The sequence below is a fragment of the Herpailurus yagouaroundi genome, unplaced genomic scaffold (genome assembly GCF_014898765.1).
Source record: "Herpailurus yagouaroundi ecotype Mexico unplaced genomic scaffold, PumYag 29, whole genome shotgun sequence".
Classification (NCBI taxonomy): Eukaryota; Metazoa; Chordata; class Mammalia; order Carnivora; family Felidae; genus Herpailurus; species Herpailurus yagouaroundi.
In genome coordinates, this window is record NW_024412377.1 from 116,326,935 (window position 1) to 116,353,476 (window position 26,542).

A 26,542-nucleotide genomic window follows, 5' to 3' on the forward strand; every position below is an offset into this window, starting at 1 on the left:
TTTGCTGCTGTGGACCCAGGAGTCGCATGCCACTCTTTCCTGAGCATCAGATAGTTTTATATCCCTGTAATGTAGTACCATTCTGTAATAAAAAGGAACAGGATCTCAGTCTATGCCACACCATGGATGAACCTTAAAACATTATTTTATGGAGGCATTTGTGTAGTTTTCACTATTAGAAGAGTTCCCTTTATAGTAAAAAAGTTCTTTTTTTTTTTAAACTTGTTTTATTTTTTATTTTTTAAAATTTACATCCAAAGTAGTTAGCATGTAGTGCAACAATGATTTCAGGAACAGATTCCTTAGTGCCCCTTACCCATTTATCCCATCCCCCTCTCATAACCCCTCCAGCAACCCTCTGTTTGTTCTCCATATTTAAGAGTCTCTTATGTTTTGTCCCCCTCCCTGTTTTTATATTATTTTTGTTTCCCTTCCCTTATGTTCATCTGTTTTGTCTCTTAAAGTCCTCATATGAGTGAAGTCATATGATACTTGTCTTTCTCTGACTAATTTCACTTAGCATTATACCCTCCAGTTCCATCCACGTAGTTACAATTGGCAAGATTTCATTCTTTTTGATTGCCGAGTAATACTCCATTGTATATACTCACCACATCTTCTTTAGCGATTCATCCATCAATGGACATTTGGGCTCTTTCCATACTTTGGCTATTGTTGATAATGCTGCTATAAACATGGGGGTGCATGTGTCCCTTTGAAACAGCACACCAGTATCCTGTGGATAAATGCCTAGTAGTACAATTGCTGGGTTGTAGGGTAGTTCTGTTTTTAGTTTTTTGAGGAACCTCCATACTGTTTTCCAGAGTGGCTGCACCAGCTTGCATTCCCACCAACAATGCAAAAAAGATCCTCTTTCTCTGCATCCTCACCAACATCTCTTGTTGCCTGAGTTGTTAATGTTAGCCATTCTGACAGGTGTGAGGTGGTATCCCATTGTGGTTTTGATTTGTATTTCCCTGATGATGAGTGATGTTGAGCATCTTTTCATGTGTTGGTTGGTCATCTGGATGTCTTCTTTGGAGAAGTGTCTATTATGTCTTTTGCCCATTTTTTCACTGGATTATTTGTTTTTTGGGTGTTGAGTTTGATAAGTTCTTTATAGACTTTGGATACTAACCCTTTATCTGATATGTCATTTGCAAATATCTTCTCCCATTCTGACATTTGCCTTTTAGTTTTGCTGATTGTTTCGTTCGCTTACAGTAAAAAAGTTCTTAACTACAGTTTCTCAGTTTTGCTGGACACCCCACCACCAGTCTTTCTAACTAACACTGTTGTTTATATCATGGTTTTGAGATCCTGAGTACTTGTGCAGAGGAAGTTAAAGATGGTGTGTGACCATGTTCTTATATTATCTTTTCCTATCTCTGATAAGGGATGGAGAAGTGGTCTTGTGGTATTTAGTTGTTGGAAGTGGTGAGCTACCATATCACATACCCTCTTTTGAATTATAAGTATTCACTTGTAGAACGCTGTACTTACCTGTGGGTAAGTATGAGTTTACCATGCAGAAAATCTGACTCTTACGTGGGCTAATATGACTAGCCACATGGGCATATTAAAAAGCAGAGTGTAGGAATGTAAAGGGGTAGAACCATTTGGGAAAATAGTTTGGCAGTTTCTTAATAAGTTAAACATGAACCTAAAACAGAAATATATGCTATATGACTGAGCCATTCCATACTTAGGTGTCTACTCATTAGAAAGGAAAATCTGTGTTCACACAAAAACATATACATAAATGTTTATAGTGGTATTAGTCATACTAGACAAAAACTGAAACAACCGAAATATCCATTAACTGGTGAATGGATAAACCAAATGTTGTATATACATATAGTATGATACTGTTTAGCAATAAAAAAGGAACAAAGTACATGCTACAATGTGGATTAACCTCAAAAAATTATGCTGAGTGATGTGAGGACTTAGAAAATACTACATATAATATGATTCCATTCATTGGAAATGCTCAGAAAAGGCAAATCTATGTAAACACAGAAAACAGATGAGTGGTTGCCTGGGGTTGGTAGTGGGAGCAAGGATTGAATGCAAATGAGCTCATGAGAATTTTTAGGGTAATGAAAAAGTTCTAAACCTGGATTGTGGTGATGGTTGTGCAACTTTGTAAGTCTACCCAAATCACTGAATTATGTATTTAGAGTGGATGAATCTTATGGTATGTAAACTATACCTCAGTAAAGTTTTTTTTTTTTTTTTCCCAAAAGGAAATGAAAGTGAATTTTGCAAACTTAAGTATTAGGAGAAACATGGTTTGACGAATGTAGTCATCTGACTAATGATGAAAAGGGATTGTTTTGGAGATGTAATCTTTGAGGTAAAAGGAAAAGGGTGTTTGATTTACATTGACAAAAGGGTAAGTGGAACCCTTTTGCCTAGAAATGTATGGTTAATACTGAAGATAGCATCATAAGTCTTAAAATTTTGCACTTCTCCATATTTATGTACCCTGTGGCTGTTAGAGTAAATTGCTATTATGTAGAATAACCTTTTCGGAGCAGTTTGTCAAGGACCTTAACATTTATATCTGTTGGCCTACAATTCCACATAAAAAATATATTCTCAGGAAATAATTAGAACTGAAAATAAGAATTAGTATTTGGAAATGTTCACTGTAGCATTATGTAGCATAATCAAAAAATTAGTAATCTATATGCTGTCAGAGTAGGAAGAATGTTTGTAATTATTTTAGTTATGGCTCTGTTGTTTGCAAGGAGTAGATTTCCTTTCTAACTAGCTTTTGTTGAAAGGATACAAGACACTCAAAGGTTCAAAACAGCAAGATGTGTGGGACCCTTTGACAATGCTGAGCCAAGACTGCTTTCCCCATTTCTCGCTCTTAGGGGCCAGGCTGGTCATTCTGTCTTCCTTGCACTCCTGCTTTGTCCTCAGCATTTTCTTTTGCCAGTCTTTCTTGTGCATGGTTCAGTGCTGCTTGCCAGCTCTGACTGAGTCAGTCTTTGTTCCAATGCCAAAATTTCCAGAGCACGAATCTGGACGTGGTCACTGACCCTAAGTGGGTCAGTGAACAACTGGTTATTTGGTCTTCTCCATTCCCTTTTTGGGCTCTACATTCAGTTTTAGTGAAAATGAAATGGTGTTGGATAATGGCAGTGATGTAATAGATCTCATGGACTTATATGAGGGATTGCGAATATTAATTTGGAAATATTTCTAAGGCCTTCTGTGATACAATTGCTTTTCTTTACTCACACTCTCAAAAGAATAGTGTACATTTGTGGTATATTCCTGCTTATTGTGTGTGCGTGTGTGTGTGTTTTAATCATTCCTTACTAAAATCTCTGTGGTTTGGTTACCACCCTTTTTTCCTTATTAAAACCACTTCTACTAAGTCTGGTTCTTAAAAATGTGTTGGCTGCTGTGGACCATTTCATCACCTCCTGAGATGCTCTCTCTGGACTTGGCCTCAGTGATGTTATTCTCTCTTGACCTTTTTTCCGCCCTCCAGGTTTGCCTCAGTGGATCTTCCTCCTGTGCTCATTCCTTTAATATTGCCATTGCCAGGTGCCTCACACTCCTCTTCTTTTCACTTCCTGTCTGTCCTGCAGAGTTTCTCTTACCCTGTGGCTTCAGAAATTCTTTATATCCCCAAATCTATCTTTACCAGACAATTTCTACTGAGATTCTGATTGTGGTTACCACCATTTTTTTGAATATTATCAAAGCTTCTCTTTTCAAGCTTCATAGCTTTTTGTACCTCTGTTTATTCTCTGCGACAGTTATGTATGTATTGTACCTTACTCAGTTTTGTATTCCTGGTAGCACCTACCAGAATTCTTTGAGAATGGATTCACTCAATATTTTTCCATTTGTGTATTCCTGTTTTTAAAAATGGACTAGTTATACTTGTATGTGATTTTGTTTCCTTCTATATTAAAAAAAAAATACCACAAACCTTTTTTCTAAATCTAAAAATAATTTTCAACATAATCTTTGTGGTCAGAGGGAAAAAAATCAACTTGGTGGATATGCTTGCTAAGAACGTTTTTCAATATATTTGGGTTTATTAAGAGGAATTTTTCCTGAGAATAAGGACATAAAGTCTACTGCACTTTGGACACTAATTATATATGGATTTAATTTCCATACTAGATTTCTTGTCTTACCACAAAAAAAGAAATCATTGAAAAATTCAACGAATTCAGAAATATGCAATGTAGAGAGTGAAAATTTCCATTATCATGTGTAGATTTGAATTGTGGACTTGGTGATTCTTTGTGAATACAAAATAAATTTGCTCATTGGGTAAGAGTATGGCTATTGAAGGATGAATGTTTTGTTACTATATGGGGCAGGCAATAACTGAAATCATCGATCTGCTTATTAACCTCCACAGTGTGTGCTAAGTATAAAATGTTTGTGCTCACCTGTGGTATCTGTATTAAAGTCTTGGGCATTTTGTCCCATTCCTCTGAATGCAGACAGGTTGGTGAATCAGAGGATAGTCTGAAATCAGATATGAGAGGTGGTATAAGGGTCTGTTAGCTAAGTCAGTTGTAGTTTAATTTTCTTTCTTTATTTTTCTTTTCTTTTTTCTTTTTTTGGTAATTGTAGCATTTACTATAAGTATGCCTTTGGGAACCTTGTGAATGTCTTAAAGACTTCTAATTGGTGGCCACTCTTGGCAAATAGCTTAACACAGAGATATAAACTTTGGTTTATGTATTCAGGGTATAAATGAAAAGCAGGAAGATAAATAATTCCAAATGTGGGTTTTTTTTGTTAATTTTTTTAAATGTTAATTTATTTTTGAGAGAGAGACAGAACGTGAGCAGGGGAGGGACAGAGAGAGAGAGAGAGAGAGAGACAGAATCAGAAGCAGGCTCCAGGCTCTGAGCTGTCAGCCAAGAGCCCAACATGGGGCTTGAACCCACAAGCCAGGAGATTGTGACCTGAACTGAAGTTGGACGCTTAACTGAATGAGCCACCCAGAGGCCCTCCTCCCCGCCTTTTTTAAAGTTTATTTATTAATTTTGCAAGAGAGAGAGCACAAGTCAGGGAGTGGCAGAGTGAGAGGAGGAAAGGGAGAATCCCAAGCAGGCTCTGTACATAGTGCAGAGCCTGACGCAGGGCTCAAACTCATGAAACCCTGAGATCATGACCTGAACTGAAATCAAGAGTTGGATGCTTAACCAACTGAGCCACCCAGGCGCCGTGGAAAGTGCTTCTTTTCATTTGGCCCTTTTAGATAGAACATACTTGATATTTGTAGTAATGATACTCAGGCAGAGGGGCAGAGTTATAGTTGTCATTCAGCCTTTGGGGCGTTAGTGGAGTTAATGAGAACTGTAAATGGTTGTCAAGACTTGTAGTTTCATGGAAAGAACATTTGAATATATAGTGAGTATGATAGCTTGATGGTGATGGCATTACTTCTGGGAGAATGGGTCTCTGAGGGAGAGAATCTTCCGCTCTTGGATAAATCTTGACACAGACCTCATGTAGAAGGTTTTTGCTAATTTAACACTCTTACAGGGCATTCCTAATCAGTATGCTTCATGTTAATCAGTATGTGTGCTTCAGTGAAGTAAAGGAGAAATGAATTCTTAAAGTTGACTTTTAGGGAAGAGACATTTTAATTTTAGGAGGTGTGAGACATGATCTTCAGGGAAAACAGTGATGAAACCAGAGAGAACAGTCTTTTGGAGTTTTTGTACTTGACTCCATTGTCTCTTATTTCTTAAACTTGGTTTAAGTTCAGGTCCTTTTCATAGCAGCTCTAAACTTGCTGTAGATGGTATAGAAAAGAGTGGATAACACATTTTTTAGATACTCTATAGCTTAGCCATGACCATGTACTGTCTAAATGTGGTAGTAATGTAGAGACAAAAAGGAGAATATCAAAATGCTGTTTTCCTTTTGGAAGCAAAGTGTGTAACAAATTGGTTTGGGAATAGTGTTGAAAGTCCTGTGATTAAACAGCAAACAAGAGCATGAGAAGGGAGTTTTGTTTTGTTTTGTTTTGTGTTTTTTTTTTTTTTTTTTTGTCTTCCCTAAAATCGGCTTAGTTTATTTGGGTAAGAAGAAAGGGAAGAAGATACTCTTCGTTAAATTGGTTAAGCATTGTTCTTTCTACCTTCTTAATCTAAACTGTAATCTTTTTAACTTCTGTTGCATGCATTGCTGCATTTCCTTTTTACGTGTGCTCTTATTTATTTTCATGGCAAATGCATTTTTAAACAGTCTCTGGGATAATTATTGCCATTAATTTTCATATTTCTATTTTAATGATATTTTCATTTATTCCTTTTGCTAGCTGGATTGCCTTTTGCAATTCTTACTTCAAGGCATACCCCCTTCCAGCGAGGAATATTCTGTACTGATGAGTCCATCAAGTACCCTTACAAAGAAGACACCATACCTTATGCGTTATTAGGTGGAATAATCATTCCATTCAGTATTATTGTTGTAAGTCAAATCCACTTTTCCAAGTTTATCACTTTTGGGCAATTGGCTTAATTTTGTGTTAATCTGTTAATTATTGAATGCATAAATGTCCAAAACAATGTGTGTTTTTTCGAACCTTTAATTGAAGATGTTACTTGATCAAGAAAATCTCAGCTGTTTTAAGTGGGACCAAAGGAATAACAATGTATAATTAGAAGAACCTCACTGAAAGTGTGTAGCTTTTATGCTAATCTTTTTCGGAGTCCCTGTGATGTGTAGACCTCTCATTTGCTATTGGTGCAGTAGTCACGAAATAGATGAATGTTATAGCAGTGTGTTTTTAGCATACTTTATACCCTAGGGTATTTTATAATTTGTGGAATCAGTGTATATGTACCTACTTTCTAGTTACTGAGTTCTAAAAAATCACAAGTAACTAATCTTAAGACTTCATTCTAACCCATGTTACTTTAAAGAATTTTTATTTTTTTGAAAACTTTTTTTTAACATTTATTTATTTTGGGGGCAGAGAGAGACAGAGCGTGAGCAGGGAAAGGGCAGAGAGAGAGGGAGACAAAGAATCCGAAGCAGATTCCAGGCTCTGAGCTGTCACCATAGAGCCTGACGTGATGCTCAAACTCACAAACCATGAGATCATGACCTGAGCAGAAGTTGAATGCCCAACCGACTGAGCCACCCAGGTGCCCCTAAAGAATTTTTAGATAATGGCACAAACTAGAGAGAAAAGCCAAAGTTCTATATATGATTAGCAGTGAACACAAGAAGTTTTATTGGTACTAAAACATAATAGCAACTATTGTTTTTAGAATTTCAGGTGGGAATGCTTAGAGAATGTGTTCCAGGGAGTAGACTTCAAGTGATTGGACTAGATTATTTTATAATGTCTTGACCTAGAGAGTCTGTGACTTAGATTAAATAGTTTTATGCTCCATAACTTATAACTTTAGAAAGAAGAGTTATATGGTTTAAAGGAAAAAATATGGTCCCATTCAGGAGATAGTCTAACAAGATAACATATATGTCTTGTCTGTTTTGGAGTTTATTGAAAAAAAAAAACCCTTAATTTAGAAATGTAATGTGTTTTTTTTTTTTTTAAGTTTATTTTGAGAGAGAGAGAGAGAGAGACAGAGGGAGTGTGAGCAGTGGAGGGGCAGAGATAAGGAGAGAGAGAATCTGAAACAGGCTCCATGCTGTCAACGCAGAGCCTGACATAGGATTCAATCTCACGAACCCCATGAGATCATGACCTGAGCTGAAATCAAGAGTCAGATGCTTAACTGACTGAGCCACCCAGGTGCCCCTAGAAATTTAATGTTTTATTCAAGAATAATCACAGTTCCTTATTAGCCTTGAGAATTAATCAACTCATAATTTGTGGTACATAATTAATCAAAGAAAACCTTCATTATAAACAAGTTTGTTTCATGAGACTGTGAGTTCCTGTTCTTCTGGGTACCATTGCTGCCTGCCATGGACCTGGGCATGGTGGAATCTGGCATGTCCCAGGTGCTCAGATAAAATAAGAATAATTGCACAGTAATACTGGTTGGCTCTCCTGCAGTATGCTGAAGTTTTAAGAAATCAGCAGATCCCTTTGATCTAGATACATCTTAAACTGAATTCTTACTACTAAAAGAAAGAAAGTCAGGCCTATGATTGTTCCTTTAAAGAGGCAGTAAGAGTAGTTTTTTAAGTATATATGTTTCTGAGATACTATTTGAATATAAAATTTTTAGTAGGACACTTAGTTGCAAATATAGTTGACTCTTTAACAAGGTGGGGATTAGGAGCACTGACCCCCAGTCATAAATCCATGTTATAGCTTTTGATGCCCCCCCAAACTTAACTAATAATAGCCTACTGTTACCTGGAAGCCCTACTGATAACCTAGTCAATTACCACACATTTTGTATGTTACATGTGTTACATAGCATATTCTTAGAATAAAGTATGTTAGAAAAAAGAAAAAGTAAGAAGATCCTAAAGAAGGGAGAATACATTTACAGTACTGTATTGTATTTATCAAAAATATCCATGTGTAAGTGGACCTGCTCAGTTCAAACCTGTGCCGTTTGAAGGGTCAACTTAGTAGCCAAGTTCATGCAGGATTGTCCTTTGGAGTACTCTAATGCTGCTGCAGAAGTATTTGTCTTTCATTTCTACTTGACTTTGCATCTCGCTAAAAGGGATGCTGCACCAACAGAACTACAGAAAATCCATTACAGACCAAAGGCCTGCATCAGGAAAGGTTGCTGAATGCGGGCAGCAAGTGTGGGGGTATGGTCTGCCCATCGAGGGCAGTGCCTGACACAACACTTAGTAAGGACTTGTTATTTATATTTCATTAATTTGGAAGTTTTGACTCTCTCATCATGAGCTGTGAGAAAGTTATCTTTATGTTTAATAAAACAAATAAATTGAATATAGGTTTCTTTAAAAAAAAAAAGAACATACTGTTTAAAGGTGCTATCAAAGTCCTATTTTCATGTCAACCGTATCAACAAACACTGCACAGAGCAGTGTTTTATGTAGTAATTAAACAAAAAATTAACTTTGTTCATTAACTCCACTTCCTTCAGACAGCACTTGGTTAAACGTGTAAACATTTAATTTTATTTACTAGAAAATCTATCAGTTCTTTAAAAAAAATCAGGACTGTGATTCAGACTTCATACCTATTCAATCTGATGAGACCATTTTGACTTTTCATACCCGTTCAATCCGATGAGACCATTTTGACTTTGGAAAAATATTCAGTAGAATAACGGGAACGAAGGTAGTTAGAGATATTTAGGAAGGAGTAGAAGTACACCAGTGATTTTAGACTACACTTTTGGGAAAGTGGACCCTGAGTGGAAGACACATAATACAGGGACACTGTAAAGATGTATAAATCCTTTTGGTTGATGGATTTTTTAAAGGCGATGGTGAGAAAATAGTGTGGTGCATAGGTTATTTTGAAATGACTGAATTACATGTATTTAGGTAATTATTAGCTTTGATCTTTCAGAGTATTTGGTTTTAGTCCCCCAAACTTATCTTTATGTCTTTAATAATTTATCGTATCTTTGGAGTATAAATAATGTGTAACAAGTGATCCCAGCTCTAAAGTAAGACTACAGTTAGCTTAGGTGTGGACTTCAAAAGGCTAAGCATTGGCATAAATGGTTCAAAGGGCAGAATAACATATTAAAATGAAACAAACATGGCGTCATGTGTAGTGAAATGCACAGACACATCCCAACATTTAATTTGGAAAATCAGTTTAGAACTCGTCTATTTCCCTCAGTTAAGATAGAGGGCATAATAAAAAATGATGTACACTAGCCTAGTGTTAGTCAGCTTTAGCGTCCCTCTGCCCTTTCCCACCATTTAGGGTTAAGTTTCAGCTTACACTACTTCGGTGAATCAGTTTGTCATCTGTGCCCAGTACTCTGAATTCTCCTAGTGAGCTGACTTGCTGTCATCAGTGTCAAGACCAGGGTTTAGGTGGTCCTAAAAAATGATCATCATGCCTAGGAAGACTCCCAAAGATCAAGAGTTGGAAAACAGTTGAGTGCTTATGCAGGATGAACAGCAGACAGCTGAGGTGGGGATATTTCAGCTGCTCAGATTGTGGTTGATTAATAAACTTGGTTTATATTTTAAATGATCAAAGAACAATTCCATAATGAAACATGAGAGAAGTATTTTCTTGCTGTTGATCTATCAAGGCAGTTGCTGGAATATCTTAACAGTCAGAGGAGACAGTGTATACTTTAATACGGGGCTACTGGAGGCACTTGGGGAGAACCCTAAGCAAAATTGCAGAGGTGTGGTATCCCTAGAAGTACATATGGTTTTTCTCTCCTGAGAAAAGGATCTGATTAAGTCATTCACATTAAGCACTATAATGAGGAATGTATTTCTGTGGGGCTTAATGTTGAAACTAAGGGTGTTTACCTTTTACCCAAGAGGCAACACTTTTAATTAAAATTTATTAACCACCTGCTCTGTTTTAGGCCACCGTGGTGGTACTGGCTTTCTATTCAATGACTAAAACTTCATTCTTGCTTTTGTACAATTCATAGTCTACAATTCACAGTTGTTAGAGTTCTAACATTCTAATTATGGAATTCTAGGAGCCATGGAGACAGATGAAGAAATCTCTTTCAGAAGACAACCATTTGTTTTACCTATGATAAGGCTGACCCTGAAGATAATTGGAAATTATCTCCACTACATGGAAATGTTTGAATTTTCTGTAAAATTGTTAATGAAAATTTAAGACAAAGCCATGAAACTAGTTTGTATCTTAAGCACAACTTTGTGACTTGTGTCTCCCCACTTCGCCCAATATCAGCAAGCTGACTCTTGTCATTTAACTATTTATTTTGGTCTCAAGTGGCTAGAACGTGGATTATTTTATCAGAAAGTATAAATTTTTTTTATAATTTTGCCTTTCAGTATTTTTTGGATTTCTTAGGGTTTTGGTCTATGAGCTTGTCAAGTATTTGGAAGCCTTTTTATGCCTTTAAACTCACTACCAATGGCCTATGCTGACACATGCTCTACTGGAAGCGGTGGGGGCGGGGAGAGGGGGCTTTGTTGTCTCCACTTTTAGTGCAAAACAAAGTCAGTGAAAAATAAAGAGGAAAGAGTCACTTGAAATATTTTCTTGGAGAAGGAGACTATCAAATGTATGTTTGATCAGTTAATGAGACTTGCTAAGAAAGCCAGGCCTACAAGTCTGTAGAGGCAGGACTGGGAGGCTGTGTGTCAGCCGATCTCTGCCCTCTGTACCCTTTGGCCTGCATGTTAGATCTCTGCTTTTATATTAGTTTACTCCCTGAAAGTATTTTACTTTTTAAAATATGATGGATGTGTTTGATTCAGAGGAATGTTTGATAAAAGTGAAGACTGCCAGAAAAAGTACTATATAAGGGATATTCTAATTGGGGAAGTTTGTCTTCTTTTAACAAACCATGGTTTTTGTTCTCTGTGATACATCATTGCGTATTAAAACTCACTGTATTTGAGTACAAGAAAAAAAGTAAGATCGTATTGTTTCAGGTAGAGTTTGAAATTGTTTTAGCCATTGCTTTTTAAGCAGTATCCACAATTCATCTAGCACCTTTTTTCATGGTGTAGAATTAGCTATCCTAACTGACTCTCCATTTGCAAATGGAAAAAAAAAAGGTGGTGTTTTGAAAATAAAGATTTTATTGTGATTTATCATTTTCTTTTCTATTTTTTATTTTGCTTAAAGTGCCTGGTTCCTGCTTTAACATACTATTTTTCTGTTTGTTTTTCAGATGATTGTTGGAGAAGCCCTGTCTGTTTATTATAACCTCTTGCACTCGAATTCCTTTATCAGGAATAACTACATAGCCACTATTTACAAAGCCATTGGAACATTTTTATTTGGTGCAGCTGCTAGTCAGTCCTTGACTGACATTGCCAAGTATTCAATAGGCAGACTGCGGCCTCACTTCTTGGATGTTTGTGACCCAGATTGGTCAAAAATCAACTGCAGTGCTGGTTATATTGAAAACTACATATGTCGAGGGAATGCACAAAAAGTGAAGGAGGGCAGGTGCGTGTTAAATCCTTAATGTTTGTTTTATCTTGTGTATTCTTGGGAAATAAGCTTCCAGACACTGGAGATGAGTTAGCCACTAGCTTAAAGAGAGAACTAGTGTAGTTACTGGGACGTGAATTGAGACCATTTTTTGACCTATTATCTTATTCTTTTTTCCCCATTTTTGCCCTACCTTCTATTTAAGAGCATTTTAATGCAAGTCTTTGTATGTCCAATGAATAATAATGTAAAATGAACTTGGTATGTCATATAGTTCAGGACCAGCAAACTTTTTCTTAAGGCACCAGGCAGTAAATATTTTAGGTTTTGTGGGCCATTTGCTTAATTTGACAGCTGTCCAGCCATACTGTTGTACCAGGAAAAACCCATCACAGACAATCCTTGAACTAATGGCTTTGGTTATATTCCAATAAAAGTTTATTAACAGAAACAGTGGCTGCTCCAGGGGTTATAGTTTGCTGACTTTTGATGAATTCCAGTTGTGTATTAAGTTCTGCTCAGTCTCTTAGTATTTTTTGAGAATATTTTTATAAGGACACCTTATATCTTGACAGCTTTTGGTGTTAGGGTTGCCTTCTTTTAATATCCTTCGTGGGCTCCTTTCTATACCTGGAGCACTGTTAGTCATGAATGAAATAGATGTGTGGAACCCAAAAGGTCCAGTTCTTTTAATGTATAGATGAGGAAACAGAGGCCCAGTAACATTAAATAAAATCACTAATTAGTAGGAGAGCCAGTTTCCCATCTCAAGTCTCAGCATTGTCGCCTTTATTTTTCTATATGGTTGACCTTGTAATTTTATTTATTTATTTATTTAAAAAAAATTTTTTTTTCAACGTTTATTTATTTTTGGGACAGAGAGAGACAGAGCATGAACGGGGGAGGGGCAGAGAGAGAGGGAGACACAGAATCGGAAACAGGCTCCAGGCTCTGAGCTATCAGCCCAGAGCCTGACGCGGGGCTCGAACTCACGGAGTGCGAGATCGTGACCTGGCTGAAGTCGGACGCTTAACCGACTGCGCCACCCAGGCGCCCCGACCTTGTAATTTTAAAGTAGCTATCACTTTACGTTAGTTATTCATCATCCAACAAAGACTTTTCTCTGGGTAAAACATCCTTTGACTGTTTCTCATATATGATTCTCAGACGTTTTATTATCCCTGTTGGTTCTCTTATAAGCTACACAGGCCTTAGAGTAGCTCCTAATTTTTACATTTAGTAGGGATGAAAAAACACTTTACTTAACTAAGAGTATACACTGTGCTGTGTGCAGGAGATTCATCAGTGAACTAGAAGGCTGTGGTTCTCGTCTTCATGGAGCTTAGTCTAGCATCACTTATTAAACAAGTGATGGCAGTGGAAGAGAACCTCCTTGTTGATAATGAGGCCAGAGAATAGAGAGGCTATTGAATGGCAAGCTTTGAGGTTGACTGATACAGGGGTATAAAGTCCTAATGAATGAAGGAGGGAGAAGTGACTAATGCAGTAGGGAATTGAGAAGTAGATAGTAGAAAGTAGTATTGTTGAATTTACGTAAGCAAGCATTTTTATGAGGGCTAGAGGAAGAATGGTGCAGAAATGGCTTTGAGGAGTAATGAAATTACCAATACCAGCCCTGGGCTCTTAGGGTGTGAGATGTGGAGATCTCATTCTCTGCTCTGAAAGCACTATAGTGTCTGAGGGAAAGTTCTCAGATTTAATGACTAGGAGGTTAAGTGACCTTTGGTGAAGAGTTTGAAGACCCAGGGAAATACAGAGGACTATCCATGCTTGTCTCTCTAATATCTCTCCTGCATAGAAAAACTCTAATGTTTTCTCTTGGCCAGGGGATTCAAGAAAGTCACCAGGTAATAAGGGTTTACCTAAACTCCAGAAAATACCATTATAAATGATTCTTAAAGGACACAGACTCTTCACACATGTACTGTTTCTCTGGTTCAGGGGCATAAATCTTGGCTGAAAATTTTCTTGTAACAATATGTCTTTTTTGTAAATTTTTTTAAATGTTTATTTTTGAGAAAGAGAGCACAAGGTGGGGGGAGGGGCAGAGAGAGAGAGGGAGACACAGAATCTGAAGGAGGCTCCAGGCTCTGAGCTGACAGCACAAAGCCTGACACAGGGCTCGAAACCCACAAACCACAATATCATGACCTGAGCTGAAGACAGATGCTCACTTGACTGAGTCACCCAGCACCCCTGTAACACAACAATATATCTTATTGAGAGGTTTTTCTTTCTTATATAAGCCATTTGGACAAAATGTGAAATAATATAATTTATTTTAAATAGCATAAAAGTAATTACATTTTTCAGTCTATACATGTCCAATTATGTATCTCTTCCTAATGTATCTAAATTGGCCAGCATGTACCATTATACTCTGATGACTTAAGTACATGTAGGTTTTTTAACACTTTACCCTTTAAAGTTTCTTCAGCAACCCACATTTTGAATGAGAAGATCTGTTGGTAAGCTTTCGGGCTCTGAAATAAGGAAACTCAAACCTAGAAATGAAATTTTAAGAAAATTTTGTGTGTTCTGAGAAAAATGTGATTTCCATTAATGTTTCCAGCATAATTTAGGTGTTGCTGCAGTTTCAGAGCTTTGTGACACTGGTGCATAACTGTGGCTTTGCTTTGCTATACTTTTGTGGAGCATAATTTGGTTGGATTCAGGCTTTCCTATTGCTTTTGTTGAATTTTACAAGTCAGGATGCCAAAAACACAAAAACATTTCAGTCTAGACATTGTAATATATTAGGATTATAGTATAATCTCTTTTAATATATTTCTCTACACAGCCTGCCCCCTGTACTTTTAATTATAAAATTATAATGCTTAACGTTGGAGAGAAGGGAACATAAGCACCCGAAATGAGTCATTTTTGTTGACAATAAATGAGTCACAGTTACATCTAGGGGTAAGAGTACTCTTCTACATTTTTGGCTTTTGGTCTTGATTTTTTCCCTATTTTTTCTCTTATTTTCTTCTGTTCCCTTCTACTCCTTCTGTCCTTCCTGCCTGTTTGCACGGCCCTGTGGTCTCATATCACTGATGGACTTTTACCAGGCTTCATTTGTGGCCTTGGATCCTAAACATAGAAGTGAGAACATAAATGGACTATAGTGGAATACTTACTCATTGTAATATCCAGAGAACTTCATTTAAATTTAAATATTAAATTTAAAATTAATACCTGGGGATTTACTATAAATGAAAAGGGGCTATACTTGTAACTGTGGGACATCCAGCTGCCATTGCTTATGCCAAAGAGAATAGCATTACTTTAAGTCTGTGAAAAGAAATTACTCAAGAGCCCAGGTAGTTCAGACCTGTAGCACTCTGCCCAGGTGAAGATTTTCTTTAGAGAATCCTAAGGAGATGCTCTCAAAGAAAATCTTTAGACCAATGGCTCTTAAATGTTAGTAATTCATTAGAATCACCGGGAGGGCTTGTTAAACTACAGATTTCTAGGTTTCATCATCAGGTGTTTAATTCTCGAAGTGGAGGTGGAGGCTGAGAAAATGTGTTTCTAACACACTCCCAGAGGCTGCTCTGTCTGTGGTTAATCTCAGGACCACACTTTGTGAACCAGTGCCTTATATCCCCTGGATGGTGGGAACACAAGCTCGCATGACATTTGTTATCTCAGGATGTAATGCAAGGTGAATTTCAGATTGTGTACAATTAGCTTTGTTACTGAATGATCTATCACTGGCCACTAACTCAGGCAATGAGTGGGTGAGCCCTGGTGTTACTGGGGCGGATTGTTCTGTGCCAGGAACCCCAGGGGGGCTGGACAGCTCCTGGCTAGGTTTGCCAACACTGACCTCTCTGCCAGCAAGATGGACACCTACAGTGTTATAGAGAGAGGTTGGGAGCATACATGCAAGAGAGCAGGCAGGGAACACGTGATTGTGGGTTGGGGTCAGTATAGGTTCAGCCCATGATCCATGGGCAGGGAAGGGGACGAGTGGGGTATGGTCTGGGGTATGGGGCTTTTCTGGTCTGGCGGTTGGGCTATTCAGGTCTTTGCAAAATGTCTTTGTCAGGGACTTAAGAAAGTGTGGTTAGAAATAAGCACTGTGGCTTTTCATTAGAGCATCAGTTAATCGGTCTTATCTATTTCTGGTTTTAACAGTTGGGCTGTATAGTGGAGCAAGAGAGCTCACTAACAGCTTTATTTGTGATAATACAGTATAGAAACTGTTGTTTTTAAGAGATTCACTTCTCTTTTCTGGCTTTATTTATTAAAAAAATTTTTTTTAATGTTTGTTTATTTTTGAGAAAGGGAGAGCATGAACGGGGCAGGGGCAGAGAGAGAGAAAGACAGGATCTGAAGCAGGCTCTGTGCTAACAGCAGAGAGCCTGATGGGGGCTAGAACCCAGGAACTGTGAGATTATGACCTGAGCCAAAATCTGACCGTCAACCAACTGAGCCACCCAGGTGCCCCTTTTGGATTTTATTTAAATTACATTTGCTTAAGCATAGCCTCAGTGTTCCCGATCATTTCTGAGTGACTGGTCTTTGGCTATATAAATCACCTGTTCAGTACAAAGTCATTTCTTTTGGATTATGGCCACTTTATATTACGTAGATGTTTACTCATGATATGTTTGGTCGAATGGGAGACATAATTTTCCTTTTGTCTTTCTTTTAAAGCAACCCCCATGCAGGTAAATAAAGGTAAATTTTGAGGGAGTGCCTCAGTAGTGAAAACCCATTATAATTAGACTGATTAGCTGTGGTATAAAGTATCTGGTAAAACCTGCTTTACACTCTGAGAGAATAGCTTCTTCTGTGTGGTCTAATTGTAGATATTACAGGATAGTTTATCTTTCAGAATAATTCAGGTTTATCTATACTTCTCATGTGTATCAGTAATCTAGAAGACAGCCTTTGTCTTCGTCTTATATCTACGTGGTAAAAGCAATATATAGAATAAAAGAGGGAATGATTAAAACAAATTTTTTTTTTAAGTTTATTCATTTATCTTGAGAGAGAGAAAGTACAAGCGAGGAAGAGCCAAAGAAAGAGGGGGAGAGAGAGAATCCTAAGCAGGCTCCATACTGACAGCACAGAGCCCAAGGGGCCCGAACTTGGCAAACCACGAGATCATGAGTTGAGCAGAGACTAAGGCTTAACCTACTGAGCCACCAGGTGCCCTGAAAGAGGGGATGATTTTAAAAGATCCTCCACTCTGTGAAAGGACATTAGGTATTAGTGCATTTAAAAGGAGAGTGACTTCAAGGCCAGCACCTCTTTCCTGCCACCTCCTCTGTTCTGAATGTTAGTATGTGATACTTTCAGTTGTAGCTGTGACTATTACCTCACTCTCACACTGACTCTTTTTGCCCCATTGTTTCTTTTTTTTCTTTCTTTTTTTAATGTTTATTTATTTTTGAGAGAGAGTGTGAACAGGGGAGGGGCAGAGAGAGAGGGAGACACAGAATCCAAAGCAGGTGCCAGGCTCCCACCTGTCAGCACAGAGCCCGATGCAGGGCTTGAATCCATGAACTGTGAGATCATGACCTGAGCCAAAGTGGGATGCTTAACTGACTGAGCCACCGGCCATCCTAAGCCCCATTGTTTCTTACACTTTAGTCACATTGGAATCACATGGAGGGTTTGTTAAATACATAGAGCTGGGCCTCAGCCCTAAAGTTTCTGATTCAGTGGGTCTGGGGTGGAGCCCAAGAATTTTCATTCCCCAAACCTTCCCCGATGGTGCTGTGGATCCTAATCTGCATATCACGGCTTCAGCCTATCTCTGAAGTTACTAACTTCAACTACTAATTAGTCCTAGTCAGTGTGGAAGCTACCAAGGTGTGCAAGTTGCTCTCGTGGTGTTGCGCGGGGGCTGCGACATGTTTGGAGATGATGTGTGTGATAGAATGGATACAGGCTTGAACGTGTAAAGATAAAACCCTCAATGAAATCAGAGGGTAGTCATACCACTTCTAGTAGAGGAGGCAATTTGTAGGGTACGGTTTGAATGTGCAGAATTAGGGTGGGGTATGTATTCAGGTCCAGGAGCGACATGATCAGAGGCAGGCAGGCAGGATTAGGGTATATAGGCAATATTTTAGTAGACTTAATCTACTGGTATCATTTTAAAAGGGGGTTTTGTTTGTCAGTTCTTAATTTATAAAGGCAATCTGGGGCATTTAAGGCTAAGGAAACTTTTACTTTGTTCAGAAATAAAAACAAAGTTACACAACAGGATACCTAGTTAAATAGCTAAATATATTCTTACACATAATTTTGATTTAGCCTGTGTTGCATTTTTATGCATTCCATATAATTTTGTTTTAGTGTGGAATAAAAGCAAAAGATTTTTTCTCCCTTGAGATTTAACTTGGTGCCTGAATCTCTTTTATGAATGCAGAATTAGTTGCCTTGACATGTGACTTTATTTTGATTGATGTGCATACTTGCAAAGATAAGATCCCTTCTTTACATTTAGTGACTTCCTACCACGATTTATTGGTAGATATATGTACGTCATAATGTATTTTAAAAACAGCCCTCCCACCCCCAAAACTAGTAACAGTCATGCCATCCACTTCGCCCTTTTTAAATGGTAATTTAGAGAATTAATTATGAACAAATATATCAGCTTTGGGCGCTTTGCGAAATTGTCCTTGGATTTTCTTCTTAGTTTTTGAGTTAGAATGTAGGAGGCAGTGGATATATTAAGATGAAAGAAATTCTTAGGTTTTGATAAATCAAGCAGTGCTGTGCATTAGATGTTAAAAGGTTACTAACTCACATGTACACATCATCAGCTGATTATTTTATCTTGATGCTTTGTACCTTCAGCCCTCAACACGTACAAAAAGATCAAGATCATACTGTGCATATTCTTGATGCTTTGTACCTTCACCTTAGAACTCTTGAATTCCACATTGTCAGCTTTGAAATATGAAAAAAAAAGTTTCATAGATATATTAGTGAGTACTTTTTCCAGATTAAAATATAATGATAAATCTCATAGATGGAGTGGTGTAAAGCTTGAGTTTCCATGCAGAATAAATGTGAACAACATGCATTAAGTATTTGAATTTTATTAGAAAATAAGTATTTTTATTGAGAGGTTAGGATGTGAGTTGCATTTGTGAATAGTAAAACAAGCATGACTTTGGGGTTGTGTTGGCTCATAATTCAGAGATCACTGAAATCTTTCTTCATGTGATTCTTTTTTAAAAAAATATTTAATTTTAATTTTTAGAGAGAGAGAGAGAGACTGTGAGTAGGGAGAGGGAGAGAGAAAGAATCTTAAGCAGGTTCTGCGCTGAGCGTGGATAACTATGTGGTGCTCCGTCCCACAACCTGACCCCACAGTCAGGAGTCAGACACTCAACTGACTGAGCCACTCAGGTACCCCTTTTCGTGTGCTTCTTAAAGAAAACAGTATTTTTTTGTTTTAAGTAACTTTTGTATTAAGGCAACAGGAAGACAGGAAAAGCATCAGCATTGGTTTGATGTGACTATCTCCACAAAGTGTCCAAACTATTGACTTAATCTTAAGAGTATTCCTACTCAGTAAGTTCAAAATTATCTTTTTTCTCATTTCTCTCCCTTTGTCATTCAAAGAGTGGTCCTCTGCTCTGACCAGCAGGATGGACATCCCCTGTGAGCTTGGTAGAGAGGCGTAATCTTGGACCTCACTGCTGGCTGACTCAACAAACCTTATTTTATGTAATAAATGAACTTATATATGCACTCAAGCAAGATTATAGGATTGGTTAACCTTTTTCTTTTGTGTTTGTATCCTGTTAACCATTGTTTTTTTTCTTATGTAATCTATTGCAACTGCAGTGTTTTGCTTCTGAGGTATTGTTTGGAAATTTATGAAGATGGGGAGCTTTCAGAATTTTTGTTTATTGATGGATAGAAATGAATCCTTTAAAAATGGAAAAAATTTTCCTCCAGGCAGTGGAAAGTAGGATTCAGACAATATCTAAAACCCTTCCCTTACTCGTCATCCTTGTTTTTCTTTTGTGAATGTTCTTTTCTAAATAAAATTTTTAAAGATTTTATTTTTAAGTAATCTCTGCACCCAGTGTGGGGCTCGAACCCATAACCCTGAGATCAAGAGTTCCATGCTCTACCTGCTGAGCCAGCCAGGTGCCCCTGAGAATGTTTTTAAAACTTAATTGTTTTTTTTAATTAACAGCAGAACATATCTGTTACTTCTTCATTTGTGGATATCATTTGTTCCACTAATCCAACTGCCTTTGTTCATAATGTAAAAAAGATTTCTGGGCATTTTACACACATTATTAAAATGCTTGCCAGATGTATTGGGAAAAGGCCTTAGGTACACTGCATGTTTAAGCTGACACACATTGACACTGCTCACAGTTTCTTACAGAAGGGTGAAAAGAGCAGGGTATTGGATTAGACTTCCTAATTCTCCTGACCTGTGTTGATAAAGTCAGAATTTGTAACCACTGTAAGGGGAAAACATATCAGAGGTAAGATGATAAAAGCAGATAACTTACCTCATGTGGCTTGCTGTGATTACTGGCATAGACTTAGCTAAGACATATGCAGAGATAACATATGTCCTTAGTTTTCTTTTATGCATTTTTTTACAACTCAAAACACAAGATAGTTAAGGTGTACTTCTTGGGGAGCCATTAACCCTCCTGGTCCTTTGGGTGAGGTGGACATCAGGGGAGGCAGGGGAGGTAGATTTGTTTGTGACATTTAAAATATGAAAAGTACAAAAAAAGATAAAATAAAATATGAAAAGTAAGAATTTTATATTTTCTGGCATAACTACATAAAAATCCATTTATCATCAAGACATTAGATTCAGTTTTAGCTTTAAAAATGTATTGAGCACATACTTTATAATTTATGGTTGATGTAACAGTACTGGGTGTTAGGGCTACAACATGTAGTAAGATGGGATCTTCGGTGCACCTGGGTTGCCCAGTCAGTTGAGCATCTGACTCTTGATTTCAGCTCAGGTCATGATCCCATGGTCATAAGATGGAGCCACGCATTGGGCTCCACACTGAATGTGGAGCCTGCTTAAGATTCATTCTCTCTCTCTCTCTCTCTCTCTCTCTCTCTCTCTCCCCCCCCCCCCCCCCCCCGTTGTCACACACACTCTCTCTCAAATAAATAATAATTTTAAAAAATAAGGAAAAAAGATGGGATCTCAGGGAGGTTGGGAATTTATCAGCAGTTTTTCTTTTGATTTGCTGTACCTTCTGAATTTTTCTAATGAACATCTGAAATGTTCATGAATTAAATGATAACTTAAATAAAATAAATAATTATTTATTTAAAATAAATAATTAAAATAATTATTGTAATTAAAATAAAAAACCCAGATATTCCTATTTATAAGTCTTGTCCTGCCCCTACCCAGCTTTGGGTGGAATGGAGGAAGAAAGTACTACAACAGATGATTTACTGTAGAAGGTGGATTCAGGGATAGATGTGTTCACTGATGATAGACATCTCTTTCCTTTTTGAAGAAAGGGAGATAACTTCAGCCTAACTGCTGAAGAAAGGTTTCTTGGAGGAAATAGTGGCTGAATTGACTCTTGTGAAGTAATTATCAAAGTTGGGAGGCTCATTCCAGGCACAGTGATGAAGAAACACAGAGACCATGAAACATGGTGTATATTGGGAATTGTAAGTAGTTGGGTAGCAGATGATGATGGTTCCACAGTAGTTGGTGGGCTCAGGAAGAGTCTGTTACTCTAAATCAGCAGTTTGTGCAAGTGAAAGACCCGAAGCAGGAGAGTAAGGTGGGTGTGGTTTTGTTTTTATACTTGTAAAAAATATTCAGCTTTCCTCCACTCAGTTCTAATCTAAATATACTAACATGGATACCTAAATATTGTATGACCTCAGCTTTCTTTTCTTCTAATGCAGAAGAACTTCAGATACTAAAGGAAGTGTGACTCTCCTGCTTTGTCCGTTCGGTAGAAAGGTTGTGTGAGAAGTGCTGTGGCACTCTGCTAGTCCTCTGGTAACACGAGCTCTAGTGCGATGTCCCCTGCTCTGTTCTGAAAGGAACGGAGAGTGACCTGTCTGGCCAGCTTCCTGTTGGGCTCTAATAATTTTATATTTGTGGGGGCTTTTCCCTTTTCTCTTGCTACTGGCAACATCCACATCAGTGCACCTCATCCTTCCTGAGCCCAGTGACAAAGAGTTAGTGGTGATTTTGTGATCTGCATCAGGGTGGGAAGTGGAGTGTGCTAGCCAGGTGGTCACAGGCTTTGCTGGCCTTCAGGTTTTCTTTTTGGGAAAGGCTTGAAAGTAGAGGTCTTGCTCGCAGTCTTGTCTCTGGCTAGCATTCTTCCCCTTTAAAAAACACCCGAGCACTTGATTTAGAACTGGCTTTTCCTTCTATCTATCTCGCTCTGAAATCTACTTTTTAGTGAGGGTAGTCTTCTTTGTTCAGTGTGTTTAAAAAAAGGCGAGGGGGAGGGTAGGAGGTAGGTAAAGCATTACTAGTTGCTGGCATAGGAATGCTTCAGAGTTATGTCCTCTGTTTAATCTACCATTTGCCCTTTGTTTCCTTTTTAAGTCTTAGGTAGTGCCATTGTGGTGATTTGGAGTCTTTGTACACCAAGTCATCAGTTTTTCTCTCATGCCATAGGGAACTTGTGACGTCTCTTCCCCTGGTCAGTGCACTTAAGTATGTTTTACCCTTCTGTCAGTAACCTTTGTCACAACCTAATCTCTGCTCATCTGTCAGAGACACAGAGTTTCCCTGTTCAGAGTGTAGAACCATTTATGCCCCAGTCATCTGATTTTCAAGACACACCCAGTTTTACTTTATCTCAGAGTTCGCAGCAACTTTGTACTTTTTAGGGTCCTGCCTTCCATATGAGTCTCCCATAAACAGAAGACATATGATCATTTGTTTTTAATCATCAGTTGGTTTTTTAAATCATCACTTGGTTTATTTAATCAAGGGTTTAAAATACCCTGTACACATACGAATTGTGTCCTGCTTTCTCCCCTTTTTTCCTTTCTCACAGTCCTGCTGGTTTCTCTCCTTTAAGGTTCATGATGTGATATCTACAGATATTAATTAGATTGTTTGGTGTATGGTTCACTGATGTTAGTGGCTATGAAGTGGTATTTGATGCTGATGCATTAATATTAATGAGTAAAATAGGATACTCACATCTGTTTTATTTCAGATAGGCATGTCACTTTAATATAATATGGCTTGGTTAAAATTGATGCCATATAAATTCATTGTAGCTTTAAATGGAAATATAGTAAAAATCATTGTAAAAAATAAGAAATATATGACAGTTTTTGCTGCTGTGAAATAATTTCTCAGTCTCTGGTTGGTTCAAGCAAATAAGATGAATTTACCTGATTTTTGCTGTATTTTACTTAAATTAATTTTGGTTGAGACCATCTTATATTCTTTTGCCATTTATTACCTTCATCTTTGTCTCTGTAACTTTTGGGGGAGAGATATCCTATGGTTCTTGTATTTCTAGACATTTCTAGAAATCTGATTTTTAAAAAAAATTTCCCCCCTTCCAAACACATGTATCAAAATCACATGTTTATTGGCTCTGTTACTTGTAATAACCAGAGTTCATATGCTGAATTTCAGTGGTATAAAATTATGTGCAAATATGTTTCTAGAAACACTTGTGATATTTAAAAATACACATAAATGTCAAGACATTTCATTGAGAGATGTGAGAACAAGCTTCCAGGGCTCATGTCACTGCTGGGCTCTGGGCGTGAATGTGAAGGCGTGGTGCGTGTGCTCAGACACTGCTGCTTGGGGAGAGGAGTTTGGGTACGTGCGTGCGTGTTTGGTGTGGAAGAGATTTGTAGGAAATGTGTAAGCAGGCGTATCATATATTTTGATTATCATTGTTTATATATAAAATATAAATACATGTAAAAATATAAATGTGTGTTGTGTGTTTGTGTGTGTGTATATGTAAATAATCCCTGTAATACCACGTTGCATTGTCTGGTAATATTACTGTATTATTACAGTATTACTGTATTACTGTATACACAGTATTACTGTATTATTACAGTAATATCACTGTAAAATGGGAAAGATTAAAAAAAAATTTTTTTTAACGTTTATTATTGAGAGACAGACAGACACAGAGCACGAGCAGGGGAGGGGCTGAGAGATGGAGAGACACAGAATCTGAAGCAGGCTCTAGGCTCTGAGCCTGACAGAGCCTGACACGGGGCTCGAACTCACAAACTGCGAGATCATGACCCGAGCCAAAGTCGGACGCCCAGCCGACTGAGCCACCCAGGTGCCCCTGGAAAAGATTTTTTTTCATCTCCATGTGATTCCTTTCCCTATGACAGTTTGTATGTCCTTGTTTTTCTGTGTATTGTTACATTAAATGTGAAGGTGTACGTTTTATATGGTGTAAATAAATGACATATTTTGAAATGTGCCCTGGAGATAATTTGTCAGTTCACATAGAGTTAATTTAATTCATTTTAGCTAATTTAGAGTATTCAGAAGAATAGTGATAGAACCATTGTCTTCGAGTTGGTGTAGCTGTGTTGCAGCAAACATCTTTGCACTCATGCATGTTTTGCTGGCATAGATGCCCTCAAGTGGAATTACTGAGTGGAAAAATAGGGTGGGTTTACATACAGATAGATATTGTCAAATCACCCTTTGAAAAGTGTGCACTCACATCAGTGCACTGTGAGAGTCCCCATTTTCCCCATTCACTGCCTACTTGACTCCCCCGGTATAGTAGATGTGAGATTTTTAAAGATAACAGCCTGAGAGCTCATTACCTGAGCATTTAGCACAGCTATTTCTTGTAAAAATCCTTTTGAAATAAAATAGTACTAATACTTGGGAAACTGTTCCTTTGTGAATTTGTTTGGGACATGTTTTAACTTTATTACAGGGTCATTCTATGTTTAAAGATTACCGCAGAAGGGAAATTTATCATGTCCTTCAAGTTAATTTGCTATTGTGTACACTTTGTAATCAGGAAATAACATTTGGAGAAAATGCCTCATGTTGCAGTTTGACTTCCTTTTACTTGGCCTTTAGAGTGGACAAAGGACAAATTAGTATTCTCTTAAAATAATTTACACATTGACATTTGGTTTTTCATAGATTATCTAAATTCTTCTTTACATTTTAACTTCACACAAGTTGCCCTGTGTAAGCTGTACTCCTGTTCTTTCTAATGACTGCTCCCAGGATCCCTCGCGTGTAAGCTTGTACTCCTGTTCTTTCTAATGACTGCTCCCAGGATCCCTCGGCAGATGGCAGGATCAGTGCTGCCTCTGGGTCTACCCTGCCTTCCATAGGAGTGGGATCATGGCACAGTGGGAAAGAGTTGTGAGGACTCAGATTTAAGCCTCAAAGTGATGTGATTTTTGAGCCAGTTAATGAACCTCTGGGAGGTTCAGGGTCTCTATGTACAAAATAGGATTGACAGCCCCCACCATGGGGATTTTTATAGAGTGGAAATACTGTGTATTAAATACCTGCACATAGAAGGTACTAGTAGCTAGTGAAGTGGTGGAATAGTAATAATTGGAAACATTTATGAGCATTAACCCCTTTGTAATGAAAAACAAACTCTTTTTGCCAAAGTATATGTGTCCTAGTAAAGTAGCTGATACTAGATAACATTTTATTAGTCCTCATTATTGTTTTAAAAAAGCCTGCCTCTATTTATGGCCATATGGAGGATTAGAAATACTTACTGATAGACTTACATGTGCTGGGCAATATATTACACCACATATGCATATGTTGGTATGTATTCTGTATTAAAACATATATAAACATAAATAAATAAATCTTTTTAATAAATAGCCATGCTTATGAGAAAGTAAAGGAATTTTCCTGAGGTTGGGATTTGTTAATGCTGTAAACCTGATATGTGCCCTGAAATTATGTGCCACTTTCTGGTTGCCTAGACTGAGTTTGGATGGGCTCTGAACATGGGGCACAAGAGATAAAGGCTGAGGCCAGTGAAGTGTGGACAGAGGGGAGACTCCGGGATAATTTAAGGACTCCCAAAGGGCAACATCCTCCTGGGGGGTGGGGGGCTGTCAGAAAGAATTTTAACTAGAGGGCCACAGTCACACTGTTCTGGGGCCAGAATTCATACTATGTATGTGGCTTAAAAAAAAAAAAAAAGAATTTTAAAATGGATTGGTAGTGAACCCATCAGAAGAGAACAAACATCTGTGGAAGAACTCTTTTTTTTTTTTTTTTAAATACGGAAAACCAATTTATTTATTTATTTTTTTTTTAACGTTTATTTTTGAGACAGAGACAGAGCATGAACAGGGGAGGGGCAGAGAGAGAGGGAGACACAGAATCGGAAACAGGCTCCAGGCTCTGAGCCATCAGCCCAGAGCCCGACGTGGGGCTCGAACTCATGGACCGCGAGATCGTGACCTGAACTGGTCAGACGCTTAACTGACTGCGCCACCCAGGCGCCCCTGGAAGAACTCTTTTTAAACCAA

At 37.8% G+C, this 26,542-nt stretch overlaps 1 protein-coding gene across 5 annotated transcripts in view; it reads left to right on the forward strand.

Moving 5' to 3' along the window:
- Positions 1-26,542, forward strand: part of PLPP1 (phospholipid phosphatase 1) — a 91,344-nt gene that overhangs the window by 49,481 nt on the left and 15,321 nt on the right. For 4 of the 5 annotated variants that reach the window (XM_040453209.1, XM_040453241.1, XM_040453233.1 and 1 more), the window contains one exon: positions 11,766-12,046. In XM_040453209.1, coding sequence (XP_040309143.1) covers positions 11,766-12,046 — 281 coding nt within the window. Of the gene's footprint in view, positions 1-6,319; positions 6,472-11,765; positions 12,047-26,542 lie in introns of all 5 variants that reach the window. The other variant, XM_040453215.1, reaches the window with a different exon arrangement.